The 20,526-nt window shown below is 41.3% G+C and overlaps 1 protein-coding gene across 6 annotated transcripts in view; it reads right to left on the bottom strand.

Moving 5' to 3' along the window:
- The window catches only part of sntg1 (syntrophin, gamma 1), a 517,427-nt gene that overhangs the window by 101,261 nt on the left and 395,640 nt on the right, over positions 1 to 20,526 (bottom strand). For 5 of the 6 annotated variants that reach the window (XR_006311406.1, XM_043688307.1, XM_043688306.1 and 2 more), the window contains 4 exons: positions 18,051 to 18,108; positions 17,909 to 17,952; positions 17,749 to 17,790; positions 2,873 to 2,975 (listed from right to left, as the gene is read on the bottom strand). Coding sequence is in view for 5 of the 6 variants with exons in the window: in XM_043688307.1 (XP_043544242.1) it covers positions 2,873 to 2,975; positions 17,749 to 17,790; positions 17,909 to 17,952; positions 18,051 to 18,108 (247 nt within the window). In the remaining variant the exon portion in view is untranslated. The remainder of the gene's footprint in view (positions 1 to 2,872; positions 2,976 to 17,748; positions 17,791 to 17,908; positions 17,953 to 18,050; positions 18,109 to 20,526) is intronic. The other variant, XM_043688309.1, reaches the window with a different exon arrangement.

Genomic DNA, 20,526 nt, shown 5'->3' with positions numbered 1-20,526 from the left:
GTGCAGAGGATGGAATAGATGATGTGTGTGGAGGTGCAGGTGAATCTGTGGCGGATATGGAAGTGTGCTTTGGGGCCTTGGAGGGAGGTGAGGGGGGAGGGGTGGGCGCGAGTCTTGCACCTCCTGCGGTTGCAGGGGAGGGTGCCGGGAGTGGAGGTTGGGTTGGTGGGGGGTGTGGGTCTGACGAGGGAGTCACGGAGGGAGTGGTCTTTACGGGGTGCTGGTAGGGGAGGGGAGGGAAATATATCCTTGGTGGTGGGGTCCGTTTGGAGGTGGCGGAAATGGAGGCGGATGATGCGCTGTACATGGAGGTTAGTTCCTTGGTGGTGGGTCCATTTCCTAACCTGCAATCTTCATCCCGACCTCTCCGCCCCCGCCCCCGCCTGTCCTATCACCCTCACCTTGACCTCTTTCCACCTATCACATTTCCGACGCCCCTCCCCCAAGTCCCTCCTCCCTATCTTTTATCTTAGCCTGCTGGACCAACTTTCCTCATTCCTGAAGAAGGGCTAATGCCCGAAACGTCGATTCTCCTGTTCCCTAGATGCTGCCTGACCTGCTGCGCTTTTCCAGCAACACATTTCCATCTCAGAAAGACTTATTTGCTGAGTAATTCAATTAAAGCAGTGGTCATGAAAGTAATTTTAACCCTCAGGTTAAGTAGGTTGAGTCAGGCGGGAACACAGATGTAAAATATTTCAAATACACTTGGAACCTGCATATTTCAGGTTTTGCTTGTTGCAAAACACAGGATGAGAGGGCGGGTTAACTATCAGGAAGTAGATGCGTTGTTTAAACTTTTGGAGGAAGCATAAGGGTCTCTCAGATGAATCCTTTTCTTAGCACACCTTGCAGACAATCAGAGACAGGAGTGTTTTCTCCATGTCCAACAAGCAAACCATATCCCCTCAAACTCCACCACTTTAATTTACTTCAAGCCCATTTTGATTTTTCTTCTGATAAGTCATCCTCTCCCATCACAATTGCTCATAGCCCAAACCAAGATCTATCTGTTCCTCATGATTCCTTGCTTAAACAATCTGCTGCTCGGCTGAAGTATTCTTCAACAACCTTCTGTATCTGACCAGCAAGCATGTCTACCTGGACGATCTCGGCAACCTCCCTTCCCTTTCTGGACCTCTCCATCACCGCCTCTGGCAACTGACTAACCACAGACATATACTACAAGTCCACTGACCCCCACAGCTACCTAGACTACACCTCCTCCCACCCTACTTCCTGTAAAAACACAATTCCCAATTCCTCCACCTCCGTCGCATCTGTTTCCAGGATGACCAATTGCACCTCAGAAAGTCCCAGATGGCCTCCTTCTTCCATGATTGCAACTTATCTTCCAATTTGGTTGACGATGCCCTCTAGCATATCTCCTCCAATTCACACACCACCGCCCTCACCCGTCCTCACTTCCACCGCACCAACCTCCGCATACAAGGAATCATCCTCTGTCACTTCCACCACCACCAAATGGACTCCATCACCAGAGATATATTTCCCTCCCCACCCCTATCCAAAACGATCATTCCCTCCACAACTCCCTCGTCAGGTCCACACTCCCCACCTGCCACACCCCACTCCTGGCAACTTTCCCTGCTACCGTAGGAAGTGCATCCATCAGAAATTTACCTGTATCTATACCAATGTCATCTACAGCATCCGTTGCACCCAGTGTGGTCTCCTCTACATTGGAATGCCTTCTTATGGATCATTTCAGAGAACATCTCTGGGACACCCATACCCACCAACCCCACCGGCTCGTGGCTGAACACTTCAACTCCCCCTCCCACTTCGTCAAGGACATGCAGGTCCTGGGCCTCCTCCACCGCCAATCATTTACTACCCGACGCCTGGAGGAGGAAGTCGTCATATTCCGCCTTAGGACCCTGCAACCACATGGGATAAATGAGGATTTCAACATTCCCCTGCTCCCCCCATTATCCCAAGCCTCCAAATCGGCACTACCCTCCAGACACGTCCATCACTGCCCCCCTGACATATCACCTTCTCACTCACCTTCATCCACTCATCGTTTTCCCAGCTACCTCCTCCCAACCAACACCCGCCAACCCCCACACACCCCCTCCGCACCCTCCCCCACCCCCATTTATCTCTCAGCCCTGACCCACAAGCCTCATTCCTGATAAAGAGCTTATGCCTGAAAGGTCGACTCTCCTGCTCCTCGGGTGCTACCTGACCTGCTGTGCTTTTTCAACACTACACTCTTGACAGTAAGCAAGTCTTTAAATCATACTGACTGTTGGCTGGAAATAGGGAAATGTCCTGCACAGAGCTGGCATTCAGAGAAAGATGCATTTCAGGCGTTCCAATGCCTCCAACTTGCTCCCTTCCCCTCAATTCTGAAACCTTGTCTATATCATTATCAGGGCCCATACATCTGAAAAAGAAGGATTGAGATCTCTCTGGTTTGATGATCTCGATAGACTGTTGAATTCAACTGACTTGCACCAAACAAGCTCAACTGTTTTAAAACCTAATTGTTTTTTAAGCGCCATGTACATTTTTAGTTTGTAGAAGTCAGTTAACTTCAATTCTGGATTCATTCGTCTTGAATATGGAAGATTTTACATTACCTCAAAAGACCATGACTCATTAAATCAAGTAAATTTTGACGTAACCCCAGTGTTGAAGCAAAAGACGGGTGTAGACTTTTATAAATCACATACTGATTAACTCAAGCTCATCTTCTGCACAATCTGAATTACTAAATGCTTAGAAGATGTCTGAATTGAAATGACACAGAAACAATATGTGAGCAATAACAGTGGTGTTTATCCAGCAATGACAGTAGTGTTTATCCAGTCCAATTCCGAGTATAAATAGATTTTATGCTTACATGTGCAGTCTTCATACAAAGGGAGTTTCAGGAAGGCAGGTGCTCTCTTTAAAAATGAAACTGTGAGAGTTACTTCTTCCCCAGCATTACGCAGAACTTGAACCTGTCGTTCATTACAAAGCATAGGTAAAGGCAAGACAATTTATTTTGTTTAACCAGTAGCCAAAACTGACTTTTTTAAAAAAAAGAAATTGTAATATTATCAACATAAACATTCAAATCTAAGATGTTTTGAGTGAAAACAACCAAAAATATAAAAATTCATTTCTCAAGGATTTGATTTTTCCCTAGAAGAAAGGACGAATGAGCACATTTTACTGGTCCTGCTGACTGCAAAGAAGGGAGACAGATGGAGTGAATAGAGTGATTTGCAAAATACTAATGCATATAGAGCTGTCAACAATGTGTTAGTACTAGGAGCATCTTTTTTGATCCTCAAATGTGATACACACTGAAACACATAATTATAAAGATGTGTGATCATTGTAAAAATGATAGACATTAGACGTCAAACTAAAATAAATGATTGCAGCTTCTCTTGAATAGCATTTGCAAGTCTCTTCTGGTGGGGAAAGAGGGCAAGATGACAGTTTGCCATCAGTATGTTAGACTTACACTCAAAATGACATGCTGAACAGAAATGGCAAAAGATCAAAGACTAAAAATGAAGTAACCACTGAAAAGAAGCATTGGCATCACAATGCATGATTGACCAGTTCAAAGAAATGCTGGCACACTTCACACTTGCTGCTGCTTTAAGTGGTTGTGTGACTGATCAGTGGGCCCAATTTAGTACTAGGCTGGCATCACTTAAAGCCTGTGGCACTACTTAAAGCCAACCTGCACCTCTTAAAAATTGGTGAATTCTGGCTGTAATGTCGACTGGAAGTTAATGCAGAAAAAAGTCTGGTTTACTGAAAAGGAAGGTAGCACAGTATGGCTGACAGCAAACTCCCACATTTTCAAATAATACCATAAAACTCTAAGAATAAGAGTAGGCCATTCAGACCCTCGAGCCTGCTCTGCCACTCAACAAGATTATGGCTGGTCTTACACTCCTTACATCCATTTTCCTGTCCTATCCCCATAATCTTTACTTCCTTACTTATCAATAATCTATCTATCTCAGCCTTCAGCATACACAGGAACTCTGCCCCCAAAGCTCTCTGTGGCAAGGAGCTCCAAAGACTCTCAACTCTCCAAAAGAAGAAATTCCTCCTCATCTTAGTCTTTAATTTGCCTCCCTTTATTTTGAGACCTTTGCCCTCTGATCCTAGACTCTTCCACAACAGGAAAAAATCTTTTTAGTATTTACTCTGTCAAGTCCTTTAAGTATCGTATATGGTTTCAATCTCTTCTAAACTCCAGTGAGTAGACTCCCAAATTGTGTTCAACTTTTGCTAATAATACCTCTGTACCAAAAATCATTCAAGTAGACGTTATCCAATGAAGCGATATCTTTCCTTAAATAAGGGGACAAAATTGCTCACAGTACTCCAACTGTGATCTCATTAGCACTTTGTACAGTTCCAGTAAGACTTCCGTACTCTTAATCCCCAACTGCTTGAAATTAAGGCCAAATTTCCATAAGTCTTCTTGGCTACCTGCCACATCTGTGTCCTAGCTTTCTGTGTTTTGTGCACATGTACCCCAAGTCCCTTTCTGACGTAGCATGTGAGGTCCTGGTGCTGAAGATGACAGAAGACAATAGGTCTTGTATCCATACTGGTGAGAATACCTCCAGACGATTGCTTAGAAGGGAACGGGAGTGGATTGACATAGCAATCAGTAGAACAGCTTAGATGCAATGCTGCAAGAAGCTTAAAAACCTCACACAACTGATCAAGATCAGTGGATGCATCTTCAAATGTCACATTACAACTGAACTAAAGCCTTACACAGTGCTCCATTTACCACCACCTAGTCAGTCACCAACTTATTCAAACATACCTTTCACCTCATGTGCACTGTTTGGCCTCACCCTGACACATTTAACATGACTTCTACTGCATACCCATGTCTCTTGAATGCAGTTAGCTCCTTAAAAAAAGTCACATTGCCCATAATTATTACACCAACTCCCTGGCATTCTTTCATCTTTTCAAGAACAAGATTTGACAAGAGCAATTGAAAGCAGCAGCAGCTAACCAGTGGAAATGGATACTGTCAATATCCAGAGACATTTCCCCAGGGCAGGATTCTTTGGGACGAGGGGTCATAGTTTTAAGATATTAGGAAGAAATTATAGAGGAGACGTCAGAGGTAGGTTCTTTACGCAAAGAGTTGTGAATGCATGCGATGCATTGCCAGCGGTGGTGGTGGAAGCAGATGGAGAGCAATGAATTGAGGGTTGCGTAGGTTAGGTTATGCAATTTTTCATTAGGATTAATCCTCAGCACAACATCGTAGGCCGAAGGGCCTGTTCTGTGTTGTACTTTTCTTTGTTCTATGACGCCTCAGTCACCTGCCTTGCCTTATTTCTCAAGAGTAGGTCAAGTTTGGCACCTTCTCTAGTAGGTACATTCACATACTGAATCAGAAAATTTTCTTGTACACACTTAACAAATTCCTCTTCATCTCAGCCTTTAACACTATGGCAGTCCCAGTCTATGTTTGGATCGTTAAAATCCCCTACTATAATTACCCAATTGTTCTCACAGATTACTGAGATCTCTTTACAAATTTGTTTCTCAATTTCCCGCTGACTATGAGAGGATCTATAATATAATCCCAATAAGGTGATCATCCCCTTTTTATTTCTCAGTTCCACCCAAATAACTTCCCTGGATGTATTTCCGGGAATATCCACCCTCAATATACCTGTAATGATATCCCTTATCAAAAAATGCCACACCCCCTCCTCTCTTGCCTCCCTTTCTGTCCTTCCTGTAGCATTTGTATTCTGGAACACTAAGCTACCAGTCCTGCCCATCCCTGAACCATGTTTTTGTAGTTGCTATGATATCCTAATCCCCTGTTCCAAACCATGCCCTGAGTTCATGTGTCTTCCCTGTTAGACCCCTTGCATGGAAATAAATGCAGTTTAATTTATCAGTCCTACCTTGTCCCTGCCTGCCCTGACTGTTTGACTCGCTTCTGTTCTCAACTGTACCAGTCTCAGATTGATCTCTTTCCTCACTATCTCCCTGGGTCCCACCCCTCCCTCCTACCTTACTAGTTTAAATCCTCCCAAGCAGCTCTAGCAAATTTCCCTGCCAGTATGTTAGTCCCCTTCCAATTTAGGTGCAATCCATCCTTCTTGTACAGGTCATTTCTACTCCAAAAGAGATTCCAATGATCCAAAAATGTGAATCCCTCTCCCATACAGTAGTTCCTCAGCCATGCATTCATCTGCTCTATCCTCCTATTCCTGCCCTCACTAGCTCGTAGCACTGGTACTACTGGTACGCTTACTACTCTCGAGGACCTCCTTTTTAACTTCCTGCCTAACTCTCTGTAATCTCCCTTCAGAATCTCAACCTTTTCCGTTCCAATGTCGTTGGTTCCAATGTGTACAATGACCTCCTGCTGGCCCCTCTCCCCCTTGAGAACATTCTACACCCTTTCTGAGACATCCTTGATCCTGGCACCAGGGAAGCAACACACCATTCTGATTTTTCACTGCTGGAACGTCTGTCTGTACCTCGGACTAGAGAGTACCCTAACACAATCGATCTCTTGGAACTTAATAGACCCGTCACTGCATTAGGGCCAGTCTCAATACCAGAAACTTGGCTGCTCGTGCTACACTCCCTGAGAATCCATCATCCCCTACATTTTCCAAAACAGCATACTTGTTTGAAATGGGGATAGCCACAGAAGACTCCTGCACTACCTGCCTACTCTCTTATTTTGCTCGAGTTAACCTATGTATGTGACCGTATTTGTGACTTTTCTCCCTTCCTATAACTGCCATCCATCATATCCCATTGCTCTTGTAAATTCCTCATTGCCTTTAACTTTCTCTCCAACCGATCCATTTGATCTGATAGGATTAGTAACCAATGGCATTTATTGCAGATATAATCCTCAGTGACCCTTAAACTCTCCCAAACTTCCCTCAGACAACAACAAGAGCATATCACTCAACTAAAGGCCATTTTACTCCTTCCTATCTACAGATTCAGAAAATATCACCGCATTGGCTATTGACAGTATCCATGCCTCTCATTACCTTGTACATCTCGATCAGGTCACCTCTCTTCCTCCTTCTCTCCAGAGAGAAAAGTCCAAGCTTAGTGAACCTCTCTTCATAAGACAACTCCTCCAGTCCAGGCAGCATCCTGGTATATCTTCTTTGCACCCTCTCCAAAGCCTCTGTATCTTTCCTATAATAGGGCGACCAGAACTGGACACAAAATTCCAAGTCTGGTCTCACCAGGGACTTGTAGCAAAACTTCGCAGCTCTTAAACTCGATCCCCCTGTTAATGAAAGCCAAAACACCATATGCTTTCTTAACAACCCTATCCACTTGGGTGGCAACTTTGAGGGATCTATGTACTTGAACACCAAGATCCCTCTGTTCCTCAACACTACTAAGAATCCTGTCTTTAATCCTGTATTCAGCATTCAAATTTGACCTTTCAAAATAAATCACTTCGCCTTTATCCAGGTTGAACTGCATCTGCCATTTCTCATCCCAGCTCTGCATCCTGTCTATGTCATACTGCAGCCTGCAATAGCCCTAAGATCCCTCTGTTCCTCAACACTACTAAGAATCCTGTCTTTAATCCTGTATTCAGCATTCAAATTTGACCTTTCAAAATAAATCACTTCGCATTTATCCAGGTTGAACTGCATCTGCCATTTCTCATCCCAGCTCTGCATCCTGTTTATGTCATACTGCAGCCTGCAATAGCCCTCAATACTATCAATGGCACCTCAAATCTTTGTGTCGTCTGTAAATTTACTAACCCACCCCTCAATCTCCTCATCCAAGTCATTTATAAAAACCATAAAGAGCAGAGGCCCAAGAACAGAGTCCTGCGGGATGACACTCAACACTGACCTCCAGGCAGAATACTTTCCATCTACAACCACCATCTGCTTTCTGTCAGCCAACCAATTCTGAATCCAGGTAGCCAAATCTCCCCGTATCCCATATCTCCTGACTTTATGAATGAGCCTACCATGCTGGAGGTCTTGAAACACATAAAAGTGGATAAATCCTCAGGACCTGATCAGGTGTAACCTACAACTCTGTGGGAAACCCAGGAAGTGATTGCTGGGCCTCTTGCTGAGATACTTGTATCATCACTAGTCAGAGGTGAGGTGCCGGAAGACTAGAGATTGGCTAACATGGTGCCACTGTTTAAGAAGGTGGTAAGGAACTTAGCCAGGGAACTATAGACAAGTTAGTCGAACATCAGTGGTGGGCAAGTTGTTGGAGGGAATCCTGAGGGACAGGATGTACATGTTTTTGGAAAGGCAAGGACTGATTAGGGATAGTCAACATGGCTTGTGTGTGGGAAATCACGTCTCACGAACTTGGTTGAGTTTTTTGAAGAAATAACAACGAGGATTGATGAGGGCAGAATGGTATACATGATCTATATGGACTTCAGTAAGGCATTCAACAAGGTTTCCCATGGGAGACTGGTTAGCAAGGTTAGACCTCATGGAATACAGGGAGAATGAGCCTTTTGGATACAGAACTGGCTCAAAGGTAGAAGACAGAGGTTGGAGGTGGAGATTTGTTTTTCAGACTGGAGGCCTGTGACCCATGGAGTGCCATAAGGGTCGGTGCTGGGTCCACCACTTTTTGTCACTTTTATATAAATGATTTGGATGTGAGCATAAGTGGTATAGTTAGTAAGTTTGCAAATGACACCAAAATTTGAGGTGTAGTGGACAGCGAAGAAAGTTACCTCAGAGAACAACGGAATCTTGATCAGGTGGGCCAATGGACTGAGGAGTGGCAGATGGAGTTTAATTTAAATAAATGCGAGGTGTTGCATTTTGGTAAAGCAAATCTTAGCAGGAATTGTACGCTTAGTGGTAAGGTCCTAGGGAGTGCAGGTTCATAGGTCCTTGAAAGTGGAGTCGTAGGTAGATAGGATAGTGAAGAAGTTGTTTGGTATGCTTTCTTTTATTGGTCAGAGCATTGAGTATAGGAGTTAGGAGGTCATGTAGCGGCTGTACAGGACGTAGTTAAGCCATTTTTGGAATACTGTGTGCAATTCTGGTCTCTTTCCTATTGGAAAGATGTTGCGAAACTTGAAAGAATTCAGAAAATATTTACAAGGATGTTGCCAGGGTTGGAGGATTTGAGTTATAGGGAGAGGCTGAATAGGTAGGGGCTGTATTCCCTGGAGCATCAGAGGCTGAGGGGTGCTCTTAGAAAGTTTTATAAAATCATGAGGGACATGGATAGGGTAAATAGACAAGGTCTTTTCTCTGGGGTGGCGGAGTCCAGAGCTATGTAAATGATGAAAAGTAGCAGACCCAGCACCGATTCTTGTGGCATTCCACTGGTCACAGGCCTCCAGTCTGAAAAACAACCCTCTGTCTTCTACCTTCAAGCCAGTTCTGTATGCAAAAGGCTAGTTCTCCTTGTACTCCATGAGATCTAACCTTGCTAACCAGTCACTCATGGGGAACCTTTCCAATATGTGTAAATCCTGTCCCTCAGAATTTGCTGTTCTTCACATTCTGCTGAACTTTGTGCAGTCTTAAGCAAATATCCATACTTCTGACTGTATGAGTGAAGGTCATTGATATTGGGCTGTGGACACTATGCTGAGGAACTCCTGCAGGCGTATTCAGGATCTAACCACTTTTTAGTAAAATTCCTCCAACGTAACACTGCAAGTATATAAGAAGAAATTTGGGTGATACATATCTTTTTAAGAAGTGACTACTGTGAAAAGGATATGTAAAATTAATAGTTCTTAAGTAGCCAATGTTGAAACAAACATTGCAGCCAAGAGGTAATTGAGACTGACACCAAGCATGCACCCAAAAATTTATCCAGGTATATTTGTATAATTAATCTTGAGGCATAATTAACATATTGTGCTTTCTAGTTAGGATTCAAGTGCATAGCATTATGCCCTCCTCACAGTCCAAATTTCAGATTGTAACATCAAGTGAGATCCAAATGGAAGCTGATTCTCTAACAGAATTGCTGCACTGCATTTGAAGTAACATGTATTAACATATTGTTGTGCAGCTGCCTGTGATAATAGTAATCCATCTCAATGCAAAACTAATGTTCTAAAGCTAAGTGATATTACTAGCAACTGTGTTAATGTGTACTGGTGACATTCCTACGGTTGCTATGTTAATTAGAGTCATAGAGATGTACAGCACGGAGACAGACCCTTCGGTCCAACTCATCCATGCCAACCAGGTATCCAAATCTCACCTAGTCCAATTTGCCAGCACTTGGCCCATAATCATCGAAACATTTTCTATTCATATACTCATCCAGATACCTTATAAATGTTGTAATTTTTCCAGCCTCCACCATTGCGTCTGACAGCTCATTCCATACATGCACCACCCTCTGCATGAAAAGGTTGCCCTTTAGGTCCCTTCTAAATCTTTCTCCTCTCACCTTAAACCGATGCCCTCTAGTTCTGAACTCCCCCACCCCAGGAAATAGACCATGTCTTTTTACCCTATTCCATGCCCCTCATGATTTTGTAAACACATTTAAGGTCACCCCTCAGCCTCTGATGCTCCAGGGAATACAGCCCCAGCCTGTTCAGCCTCTCCTAATAGGTCAAAACCTCCAACCCTGGCAATATCCTTGTAAATCTTTTCTGAACCCTTTCAAGTTTCACAACATTCTTCCTATGGGACGGAGACCAGAATTGTACACAATATTCCAAAAGTGGCTTAACTAATGTCCTGTACAGACTTCAAAATGACCTCCCAACTCCTGTATTCAATACTCTGACCAATAAAGGAAAGCATAGCAAACGCTTTCTTCACTATCCTATCTACCTGCGACTCCATTTTCAAGGAACTATGAACCTGCATTCCAAGATCTCTTTGTTCAGCAACACTCCCCAGGACCTTACCATTAAGTGTATATGTCCTGCCTTGATTTGTAGCACCTCACGTTTATCTAAATTAAAATCCATCTGGTTCACCTCGACCCACTGACCCATCTGATCTAAGATCCAGTTGCACTCTGAGATAACCTTCTTCACTGTCCACTACACCTCCAATTCTTGTGTTATCTGCAAACTTACTAACTATACCTCCTCTTAGGTTCACATCCAAATCATATATATAAATAATGAAATTGGTGGACCCTGCACCAATCCTTATGGCACACTGCTGTATCCAAATAGCTAGTTCTCTCTATATTCTATGTGGACTAATCTTGCGAACCTTGATGAGTGCCTTTCTGAAGTCCATATAGATCACGCCCACTGCTCTTCCCTCATCAATCCTCTTTGTTACTTCTTCAAAAACCTCAATTAAGTTTGTGAGACATGAGTTCCCACTCACAAAGCCATATTGACTACCCGTAATCAATTCTTGCCTTTCGAAATTCATGTAAACCCTGTCCCTCAGGATTCTTTTGTAAAAAAGTGGAGAGAACAACTTGCTATCACATACATTAATAGCAGCCTAGGCTTTTCATGGCAGTGGAAGTTGCAGTTAAGGTTGACAGCACTTCACTGCCATTTACTATTATCAAATCATAGAATCCCTATGTGGAAACACGCTATTCAGCCCAACAAGTACATACTGACCCTCCAAAGAGTAACCTGCCTATACCTATTGCCCTACCCTATTACTCTACACTTACCACTGACTAATGCACTTAACCTAAACATCCCTGAACACTATGGGCAACTTAGCATGACCAAATCACCTAACCTGCACATCTTTGGACTGTGGGAGGAAACCGGAACACCCAAAGGAAACCACACAGACACGGGGAGAATGTGCAAACTCCACAGAGACAGTCACCCTAGGTCCCTGGTGCTGTGAGGCAGCAATGCTAACCACTGAGCCACCGTGCCGCCAAACTAACTGAAACAAGCCATAATTTCAGGGTGTCAAGGTTGTGCAGATTAAGTTGTCGTCCCTTACTCAGGGTTCAGGTACAGGCTGATCCCTGGGAATCAACAATTTCTGAAATTAGCTACATCTCTGCTATATCACTAGCAAAAAATCCCAAAAAACTGTTTTCTCAGTAGTGTGACAGCAATTTAAAATTTAATGAACTGGCCCTGAAATACGTTTTTTTAAATAATGCAAGTTTATTAAATGATTAAATTAATTTTTGAATAATATTTTTAACAAGTTTTTTTTTCAGAATATTTTAACTTTTACCTTGACCCCATGTTGATGGCCTAATTGGCAATTCTGACAGTCTCTGAAATGCTTCTGCGATTCTAAACTGTGTCAAAATGCTGAGCTTTGTGCATTGGCCATTCTTAGAACTCAGTCAACTATGGTAATGAGCCTATCTAGAGAAGCTATATGTTGAATTGAATTAGGTTTACTGTCATATGTACTCACATGAGTACAGTGAAACGTTTACAAGTCATCACTTACGACGCCATCTTAGGGACAAAGTTGCCTAGGTATGGAAGCTTAGTTACAAAGCAGAAAATAAGGAAAACAAAGTTAAAATGTTAAACATTACAGTCCTTCTTATTAATAGGTAGAAAAACAAAAGAAAGTTAAGAGTTCAACAGACAGTCCCTAAGCACCTAGCCATGTGGAAATAGCCAGAAATGTTTTTCCATATGGTCTAATCATGATTTCCATATGGCCTAATCATGATTTCCATATGGCCTAATCATGATTTCCATATGGCCTAATCATGATTTCTTCATTCAGTTCTAAGAATAGCTTCTGGTCTAAGCTGAGCAACATCTGATTATAGGAAGTGTTAGCTTGCATTAATTGCAATTATAATAAATTTATTATTTTTTTGATGTAGGTTTTTAATGGCTGTTTGTTTATTTGGACAAGATTAAGAAGTATTAAAGTAGTTGACTGACATTTTTGTGAGATTAGTTGTTATCTTTAAATGGAGAATTTCAGTGCCTCTTTGCTCAGTGTGCCCAATTCAGGAGCATTTCAAAGCTATGTCAGACTTACCAATGGCTCATTGTTCTATGCATAGTGAATACTGAGAGAATAAAAATGTAGGATGTATAGGGGTGTGAAAAGACATATGGTTAACAAACTGAGGCATGCCTTCTAACCAGACTGCCTTGGCACCTGCTACACTTCACTGCAGTCATAGGTCATAAAGCACAGGAGAGGTCCTTTGGTCCATCAAGTCTGTGTTGACCTATCCATACCAATCCCACTTTCCAACACTTGGCCTATTGTCTTGAATATTATGACATTTCAAACGCTCACTCATGTACTTTTTAAAAGGTTGCGAAGTTTCCCAACTCAACTACCTCCCGGGTGGTGCATTCCAGGTGAAGGAAATATTTCCTAAATCCTTTCTAAAGCTCCTGCCTCTTATAATTATGCTCCCTTGGTATTGACTCTTCAATGAAGAGAAACAACTGCCTCCTACCTATTGTCTATTCCTATTGTAATCTTATACATTTCAATCAGGTCTCCCCTCATCGCTCTCTGCTCTAAAGAAAACAACCTGAGCTTATCCAGCCTTTCTTCATAGCTAAACTGCTCCATCTTTGGCAATATCCTAGTGGATCTTCTCCGCACCCCCTCCACTGCAATCACACCCTTCCTATTGTGAGGTGACCAACACAGTACTGTACATAGTGTTACAGCTGTGGCCTAATAAAATTGTTTGTTTTTTACAGTCCCAACATAATCTTTCTGCTCTTATAATCTATGCCATGACTGATAAGTGCAGTGTTCCATATGTCTTCTTCACCGTGTTATAAATCTGTCTTGCTGTTTTCAGGAATCTGTGAACAAGCACACCAAGATTACTCTGTTCTTCTGAATTTCCTAGTATTCTACTGTTCATTGAGTACTCCCACTTCTTCCAAAAGACATCACCTCACAACCTCGGGCATATGTGAAAGGCCACAGATCTGAAGCTTGGCCGCCTATCACTCAAGCAGAAAAATGTACTGTGGCAATAGGAGGATGTGACAGAGTTGGCAAAGTCAAAAAATGACAGGACTGATTGTTCCCAACACTGAGGGTATGATCTGGCCATAACTATCAGTGGTTCTCTTTGAATATGATTAGGTGCTTGAATAACCTGACGTTAATGCTGTTCCATGCTGAGAAACCCATTATAGCAACTCACCAAACGTTCTTCATCAGAACTTTCCAAACCTTTATTAACTGTGTAAAGAACATGATTAGTAGTTGCAGTACCACTGCTTATTAGTAGAAGTGAAACACATAAATATAGAGCAGCTACCCATGCCTTATACCAATCTCTTAGGAGGTTTGGACTGGCAGAACCATTGCATAGGACTTCACAAACATTTGCTTCCATTAAGTCAATGGACATTTTGAGGCAGTGGTATGAGGGTATGTGACCACACCTTTACAGGTCAGGCAATCCACTGAAGGTGATGTCTCATTCAGGGCTACCTTTCTCCATACATGAGTCAGAAAGCAGACAATCTAGCCAGTCCTCACAGCATTGGACTTGATAGTGGTAGGGTGTCTGCTTGATGTAAATAGCAGGTCAGATGGCAATAAATGGGAAATCACTGTCATTTGTGAATATCAATTTGTGAAGATGACTTGATTCAGAAATGTTCAGGTTAAGTATTCCTAGGCGTGTGTCAGTTCTGAGGAAGGGTCATCGAAGCCAAAACGTTAATTCTGATTTCTCTTTACAGATGCTGCCAGACCTGCTGAGCTTTTCCAGCAACATCTGTTTTTGTTTCTGAGTTACAGCATTGTCAGTTCTTTCACAGTTTTTATATTGCATATGCATGACTGTTTAGGTAATGGTAAGTGCATGCAAACTGCCTCTAATGTGAACACACTTGCTTCAGAGTACTTCATTCAGCCTCCTCTTCCATCTCCATAAAGGACTGCAGAAGGGACATGAAATTAAGGAATTTTAATTCAAGAACCAAAATATTCACTTTCCAGGTAGGACTCAAATACTTATGAACTTAACAGCTTTTTAATGAGTTAGTTATTTAAGATCCTACGAAAAGCACGGGGCTTTTATGCCTGACCTCACGTCCCTACAAGTGTGCTGAACTGCAAGGTGTGACAGTTTCAGACCAGCAGGACCAGCTAGAAACTGTTACACTGTACGCTGAATTGGAATCTAACAAAATAAATCATCAACTATCTCCTGTTTTCCTCTGCCAGCTGCACATGCTTGCACTGGTGTGAAATTTCCACTCTATGTTTACAAGATTTGGGAATTACTGGATCATCTTTGGACACTCTTCTTCACATTATTTTTATTTATTCATTCACAGGATGTGGACATTTTTAGCTAGGCCAGCACTTATTATTCATTCCTAATTGCTCTTGAGAATATGGTGGTGAGCTGCTTTCTTAAACTACCAGAGTTGGAGTTTAGGTACACCAAAAGTGCTATTAGTAAGGGAGTTGGAAAATTTTGACTTCATAACAGTAAAAGAAAGATGATGCATTTTAACATCAGGATGACATGGGGATTGGAGGAGAACTTGTAGTTGGTTGTGTTGCCATGGACTGGGATCACAGGTTTGGAGATTGTAGCTGGAAAAATGCTTGGTGAGTTGCTGTAATGAGTTACTTATTTATTGCCACATATATCGAAAAAGTTACAGTGAACAATGTTTTGTTACTACAAACTGGCCTCATTTTGAGTTACAAAAAGAATAGAAAGAAATTACATAAATAGAGTTGATCTTCTGTACACGGAATCCTTATATAGCTCCACTCTCCTGCAATTTCTCTGCAAGGTGTCCCAGGCCTCAAGGAGTCCCCATGCTTCAGGCCTACAGCAGCCAGCAGATCCTGCTCCAGGCACTGCCTTCGCCAAAGCGACCCACCACCGCCAAGAGACCCCACGCCGGGCACCACTACTGCCACAGCCGATGACTTGCCAAGCACTGCCGCAGGCAGCAACCCACTTATTCCATGCTTTAGGTCTACTACAGCCAGGAGTTCTCGCACCAGGCACTACCACCACCACAGAATTCCCACCAAGTCCACGCTCCGGGCCTATTTTAGCCAGAAGCCCTCACTCTGGGCATCACCACCACCGATGATCTGCTGTATTCATGCTCCAGCTTTCCCATGACATCAGAAATGAAGAAAAGAAGAAAAGCGAAAGCAAAAAATGGGAATGGAGAGAAGAAGAAAGATGTGGCCAGCCTGGAGTGAACGGGCTTAGGAGCCTGAACACTATCTAGCATGCTGATTATGTCATCTTGAGGTCTAGTATACTACCATCATGTAGATAGTACACACTGCTGCCACTGCATCTCAATGACAAAGTGAATGCATTTTGGAAATGGTGGATGGGACACTAATTCAGCAGACTGCTTTATCCTGTATAGTACTAAAATTCTTGACTGTTTTGGAGCTGCAATCATCCATGCACGCGTACAGTTTTTAAGCACACTCCTAATTTATGCTTTGCTTATGATCATGGACAGACACTGGGGAGAGATGAGACAAATTATTCACCACAGAATTCCAAGCCTCTAACTTGCTCTTGTAGGCATAGCATTAATATGGCTGGTCCAGTTCAAATGTAATGTCCCAGGATGTTGATAGTGCAGAATTCAATTGCGATAATGCCGTTGAATGTCAAAGCGTGTAAATTTTGATTCTCTTGTGTTGAAGGTGGATATGCCTGAAGGTGGATATTGCCTGAAGGTGGATATTACCTGAATCTCATGCAGCTTAAATATTGCTCATCACTTATTACTCAAGCCTAAATGTTGTCCAGGTCTTGCTGCATATGGTCACATGTCGCTTCAGTATCTAAACATTGTGCAATCATCAATAAACATCCCCAATTCTGATCTTATGATAGAGGGAAGACAATTGATGAGGGAGTTGAGGATGGTTAGGCCTTGAACTCTATCTTTGAGAAACTCCTGCAGTGATGTCCTTAGGTTGAGATGATACTGTTAGGGAGAGATTTTGGCTCAGTGAGAATGAAGAAATAGTGATATAGTTCCAAGCCAGAATAGCATTTGGCTTGGAGGGGAACTTGCAAATTGTGGTGTTCCCATAAATTTGCTGCCTTTTTTTTAAAGTGTAGAGGTTGCACTTTTATCACATTCAATATAAGATGTTTCAGTGAGCTGCTGCAATGCATTTTGTAAATGGTACATTGTGTGTTGGTGGTAGAGGGCCAATCAAGCAGGTTGCTTTGTCTTAGATAATATCAAGCTTCATAACTGTTTTTGGAGGTGCACACATATGGAGAACGTTCCTGATTTGTATCTTGTAGATGGACAAGCTTTTATGAGTTAGGAGGTGACTTAATAGACACAGAATTACTGGCCTCTGACATGCTCTTATATTCACAACATTTATATTATGTGGAATTCTAAAGCTGTAAAAAACAAAATGTGCATGTTACAGTCATGTTTGGAAAGCATGGCATTTTCTGATTTACCCATCATTATATCAGAGTCATTTGCCCAAAACAATTGTAATTGCCACATCTGAAGAAAACATAGGGTGATCTTGAATTTTAGAATTCCTGATGCATGTAGAAAATTGATTTCAGAATGCTTCTTACTGTAATAAATAAAAGTTGATTTGCAATACAATGATCACATAGACATATCGGCCTCTTGGTATAAAAATGCTCCTGTCATGTGGAAAATGTAAATCGAGCAGGTGCTTATTTTCTGAAAGGATGACCCATTAATATAGCTGTCAAAATGTATACGCATTTTTGGATGAATTCAGTTCTAAAGTGTTCTTTTTTTAACAGTGAAAGCAAAGGACATAAATTAGAAATTTGTTATGTACTCACCACTTCTTCATGTTTGCAGTTCCTAACATTTATTCCATTTATCTAATGGTGCAGGGAAAGCAGGAAAGGAAGAAAAGATATTGCTGACAAAGCTAAATTCATTGCAATTATCTGTGGTCAGCAGTATTATGTCAATTCAAAAACCAGACAGTGTACACACCTGAAGGATAGCATCTCCAATAAACAGCAATCCAGACAGGTCAGCTTTATAAGTAAGATGAGAGAGAGAAAAAAGCTAATGTCAAATTATTTCAATTGCTGATATAAAAATTAATGGAAAATTAATAGAAAATATGCCATACCTCTTTGTTCCTTTGAGATTTTTGATATGATCACAGGAATATTGTGCTCAGCTCCACCCTGAAGAAACAGAATTGGATGAAAACATTGCAGATGGAAGATATCAGTGACCCTTTCAATGATTGATTGTGAAAGTACATTGATATGAGCAATCAATTATAATTACTTTGTATAGTTTAAATAAAACCAGTGACATTACACGATCATGGAAAGTCATTGAAATGAGTTGCAATGGACTTTTTTTTGTCTTTCATTCAATTTATTTACTGGATGTGGAAATTGTTGGCAAGGCTGATATTTAATGTCTACACATAATTTCCAAATCCTATTAATGGGTGATTACTGCTATTTAAAAATCTAGATAGAAGGATGTGATACACATGATATTACATGATCGTACATCACAATTTCTGAGCTACTATTTAATGGGCTTGAATGCAACAAAGCTTTATCCATTTCCCTCACCAACAAATGAGAAGGACCGGAATAGGCGTTTGATGCATTAACATAATATAACTATGATGATCCATGCGCTTTGCAGAAAAGTCTGCATTTTCTTTTGGGGATGCTCATTTAATTCCAAAGTGAAGCAAGGGACTATTCTGAAAGGTGCTGTTGGGCATCCTATCAAGTATTTTAATACTAAATAATGTCTAACTGATGTGAGGTTACTATGAAATAAAACTTAAAAATCAAAGGGTAAAGAGAATTCTAACTGGGAGATAAAATTGTAGCTGGTCTTAGAATCTACAGTTCAGAACACAGAATTCTTGTGAAGCGAGTTATGCAAATCTTTCACAGAATAGATCAGTTTTCTATTCAGCAGTAAGATACTGAAAGGTGTGAACTGTTCGTCAATGCTAACATGTGGACCTTTTGACTCAGAGGGTCATACTATGTCTGATTGTTTGGTTGGATAGGAATTCTGGAGAACTACGACATCAAGATTGTCATGACCTGAGTGACAGTGGGTTCACAGACATGCACGTGGTCAGTGTTAACTGCATTTGTTGACCTCAGATGGAACACAGCTACCTGTGAAAGCAACTTGAGGGTCAAATCCATTAAGTGAGAAAGGTTAGAAGGCATATACGTCAGAGTCTAAGGTGAAAAGACTGTTAAATTGCATATGGTGTCACATTTGTCAGTGAGGGGATCGCCATGCTTATAGTTACATAGACAATTTAAAGCTAAATTTGCCTTTTTTTAAAAAGGGTATTGGTTGACATCTGAAGTAAGGTTTGAAGGAAATTTTGGCTGACAATTACAGTGAAGTTTTCAAATGGACAGCAGGACATTTAAATTCAGATAATTTGATTGGACTCAAAATTACATGTCTGGATTTTGCAGTCAAGATCAAAGCACAGCACTCACAGCTGACCTCAAAAAAATAACTGCTCACTAAGACCTAGAAAGGATTTCTAATGGAGCATAGATTTTCCTCTTCCTGATGTTAGCTTGAATCTGGTGCAAAACTAAAAGGATATCAGACACTTAGAAACTGTGATGCCATCAAATAGCCAATCACGTACATTTTATAAAGTGCTAGTAAATGATGTATAGAAGGGGTTCGGGTATAAGTTAAAATATTAAACAAACCAGGAGAAACTTGACACTCTACAATATAAAATTACATTTTGTAGAACCATAAAGATTTCTCAGCCATGACAGATTTTATTAAAAATTAAAAACATAGCACCATCGCATTCGAGCTGTACATTTTCCCATGGTATTTCCAGGATTTTCAACTTTTGCCGACAGGATCTTCCAAAGTCTATATAACAAGACATTCTTTGTTTAACTCTATAGTCACCTCTTCAAAATGCAACTCAGGATTCCTCAGGCATGGTCAAGTCTGTATAATTCATGCCTCTTTTCTCTGAGCAGCTGAGTATTTTCAAGCTGCTTGGTCACCTATATATTTAATTGTAACATTCAGAAATTTCCTGACAACAGATATTGGGCCAATTTGTCTCTATTTCCCGAGTTTCTCTGTCTCACCTCTCTTATATTCAGAGTGATGCAAGTTTCCAATTTGAAGGAACAATTCCTGAATCAAACAAACTTTAGATGATAATGGTTAGGGGTTCTAAAATGTTCGCATTTATTTTTTAAACCATAAAATGGAAAATACATTGTTCTAGGGATGTGTTAGTCTTTAGTGTCATTATTTTCATTAGTATTAACTGTCACTAATTAAATTTTGCATCAATATCATCAGCTGCAGTACACTAGTATTTGGTATTCATATTGATAGCCGATGTTGGCATGTACACTGACCCAAACTGGAGAAACCTCTTGGATAAGATTTAAATGTATTCAAAAGAATATGCATCAGAGAAGCAAACATTTCATCGTCAGACAGTTCTAATTCATTGATATGGGGATCACAGAAGATTGGCTATTTCTGATTTCTATTACATTTCAATCTGGAGCATCTGTTTCCTCTTTGATTCTTGCAAATGGAACATCTAGTAG

The sequence above is a fragment of the Chiloscyllium plagiosum genome, chromosome 4 (assembly GCF_004010195.1).
Source record: "Chiloscyllium plagiosum isolate BGI_BamShark_2017 chromosome 4, ASM401019v2, whole genome shotgun sequence".
NCBI lineage: Eukaryota > Metazoa > Chordata > Chondrichthyes > Orectolobiformes > Hemiscylliidae > Chiloscyllium > Chiloscyllium plagiosum.
This window is presented reverse-complemented; position numbering and strand designations above follow the sequence as displayed.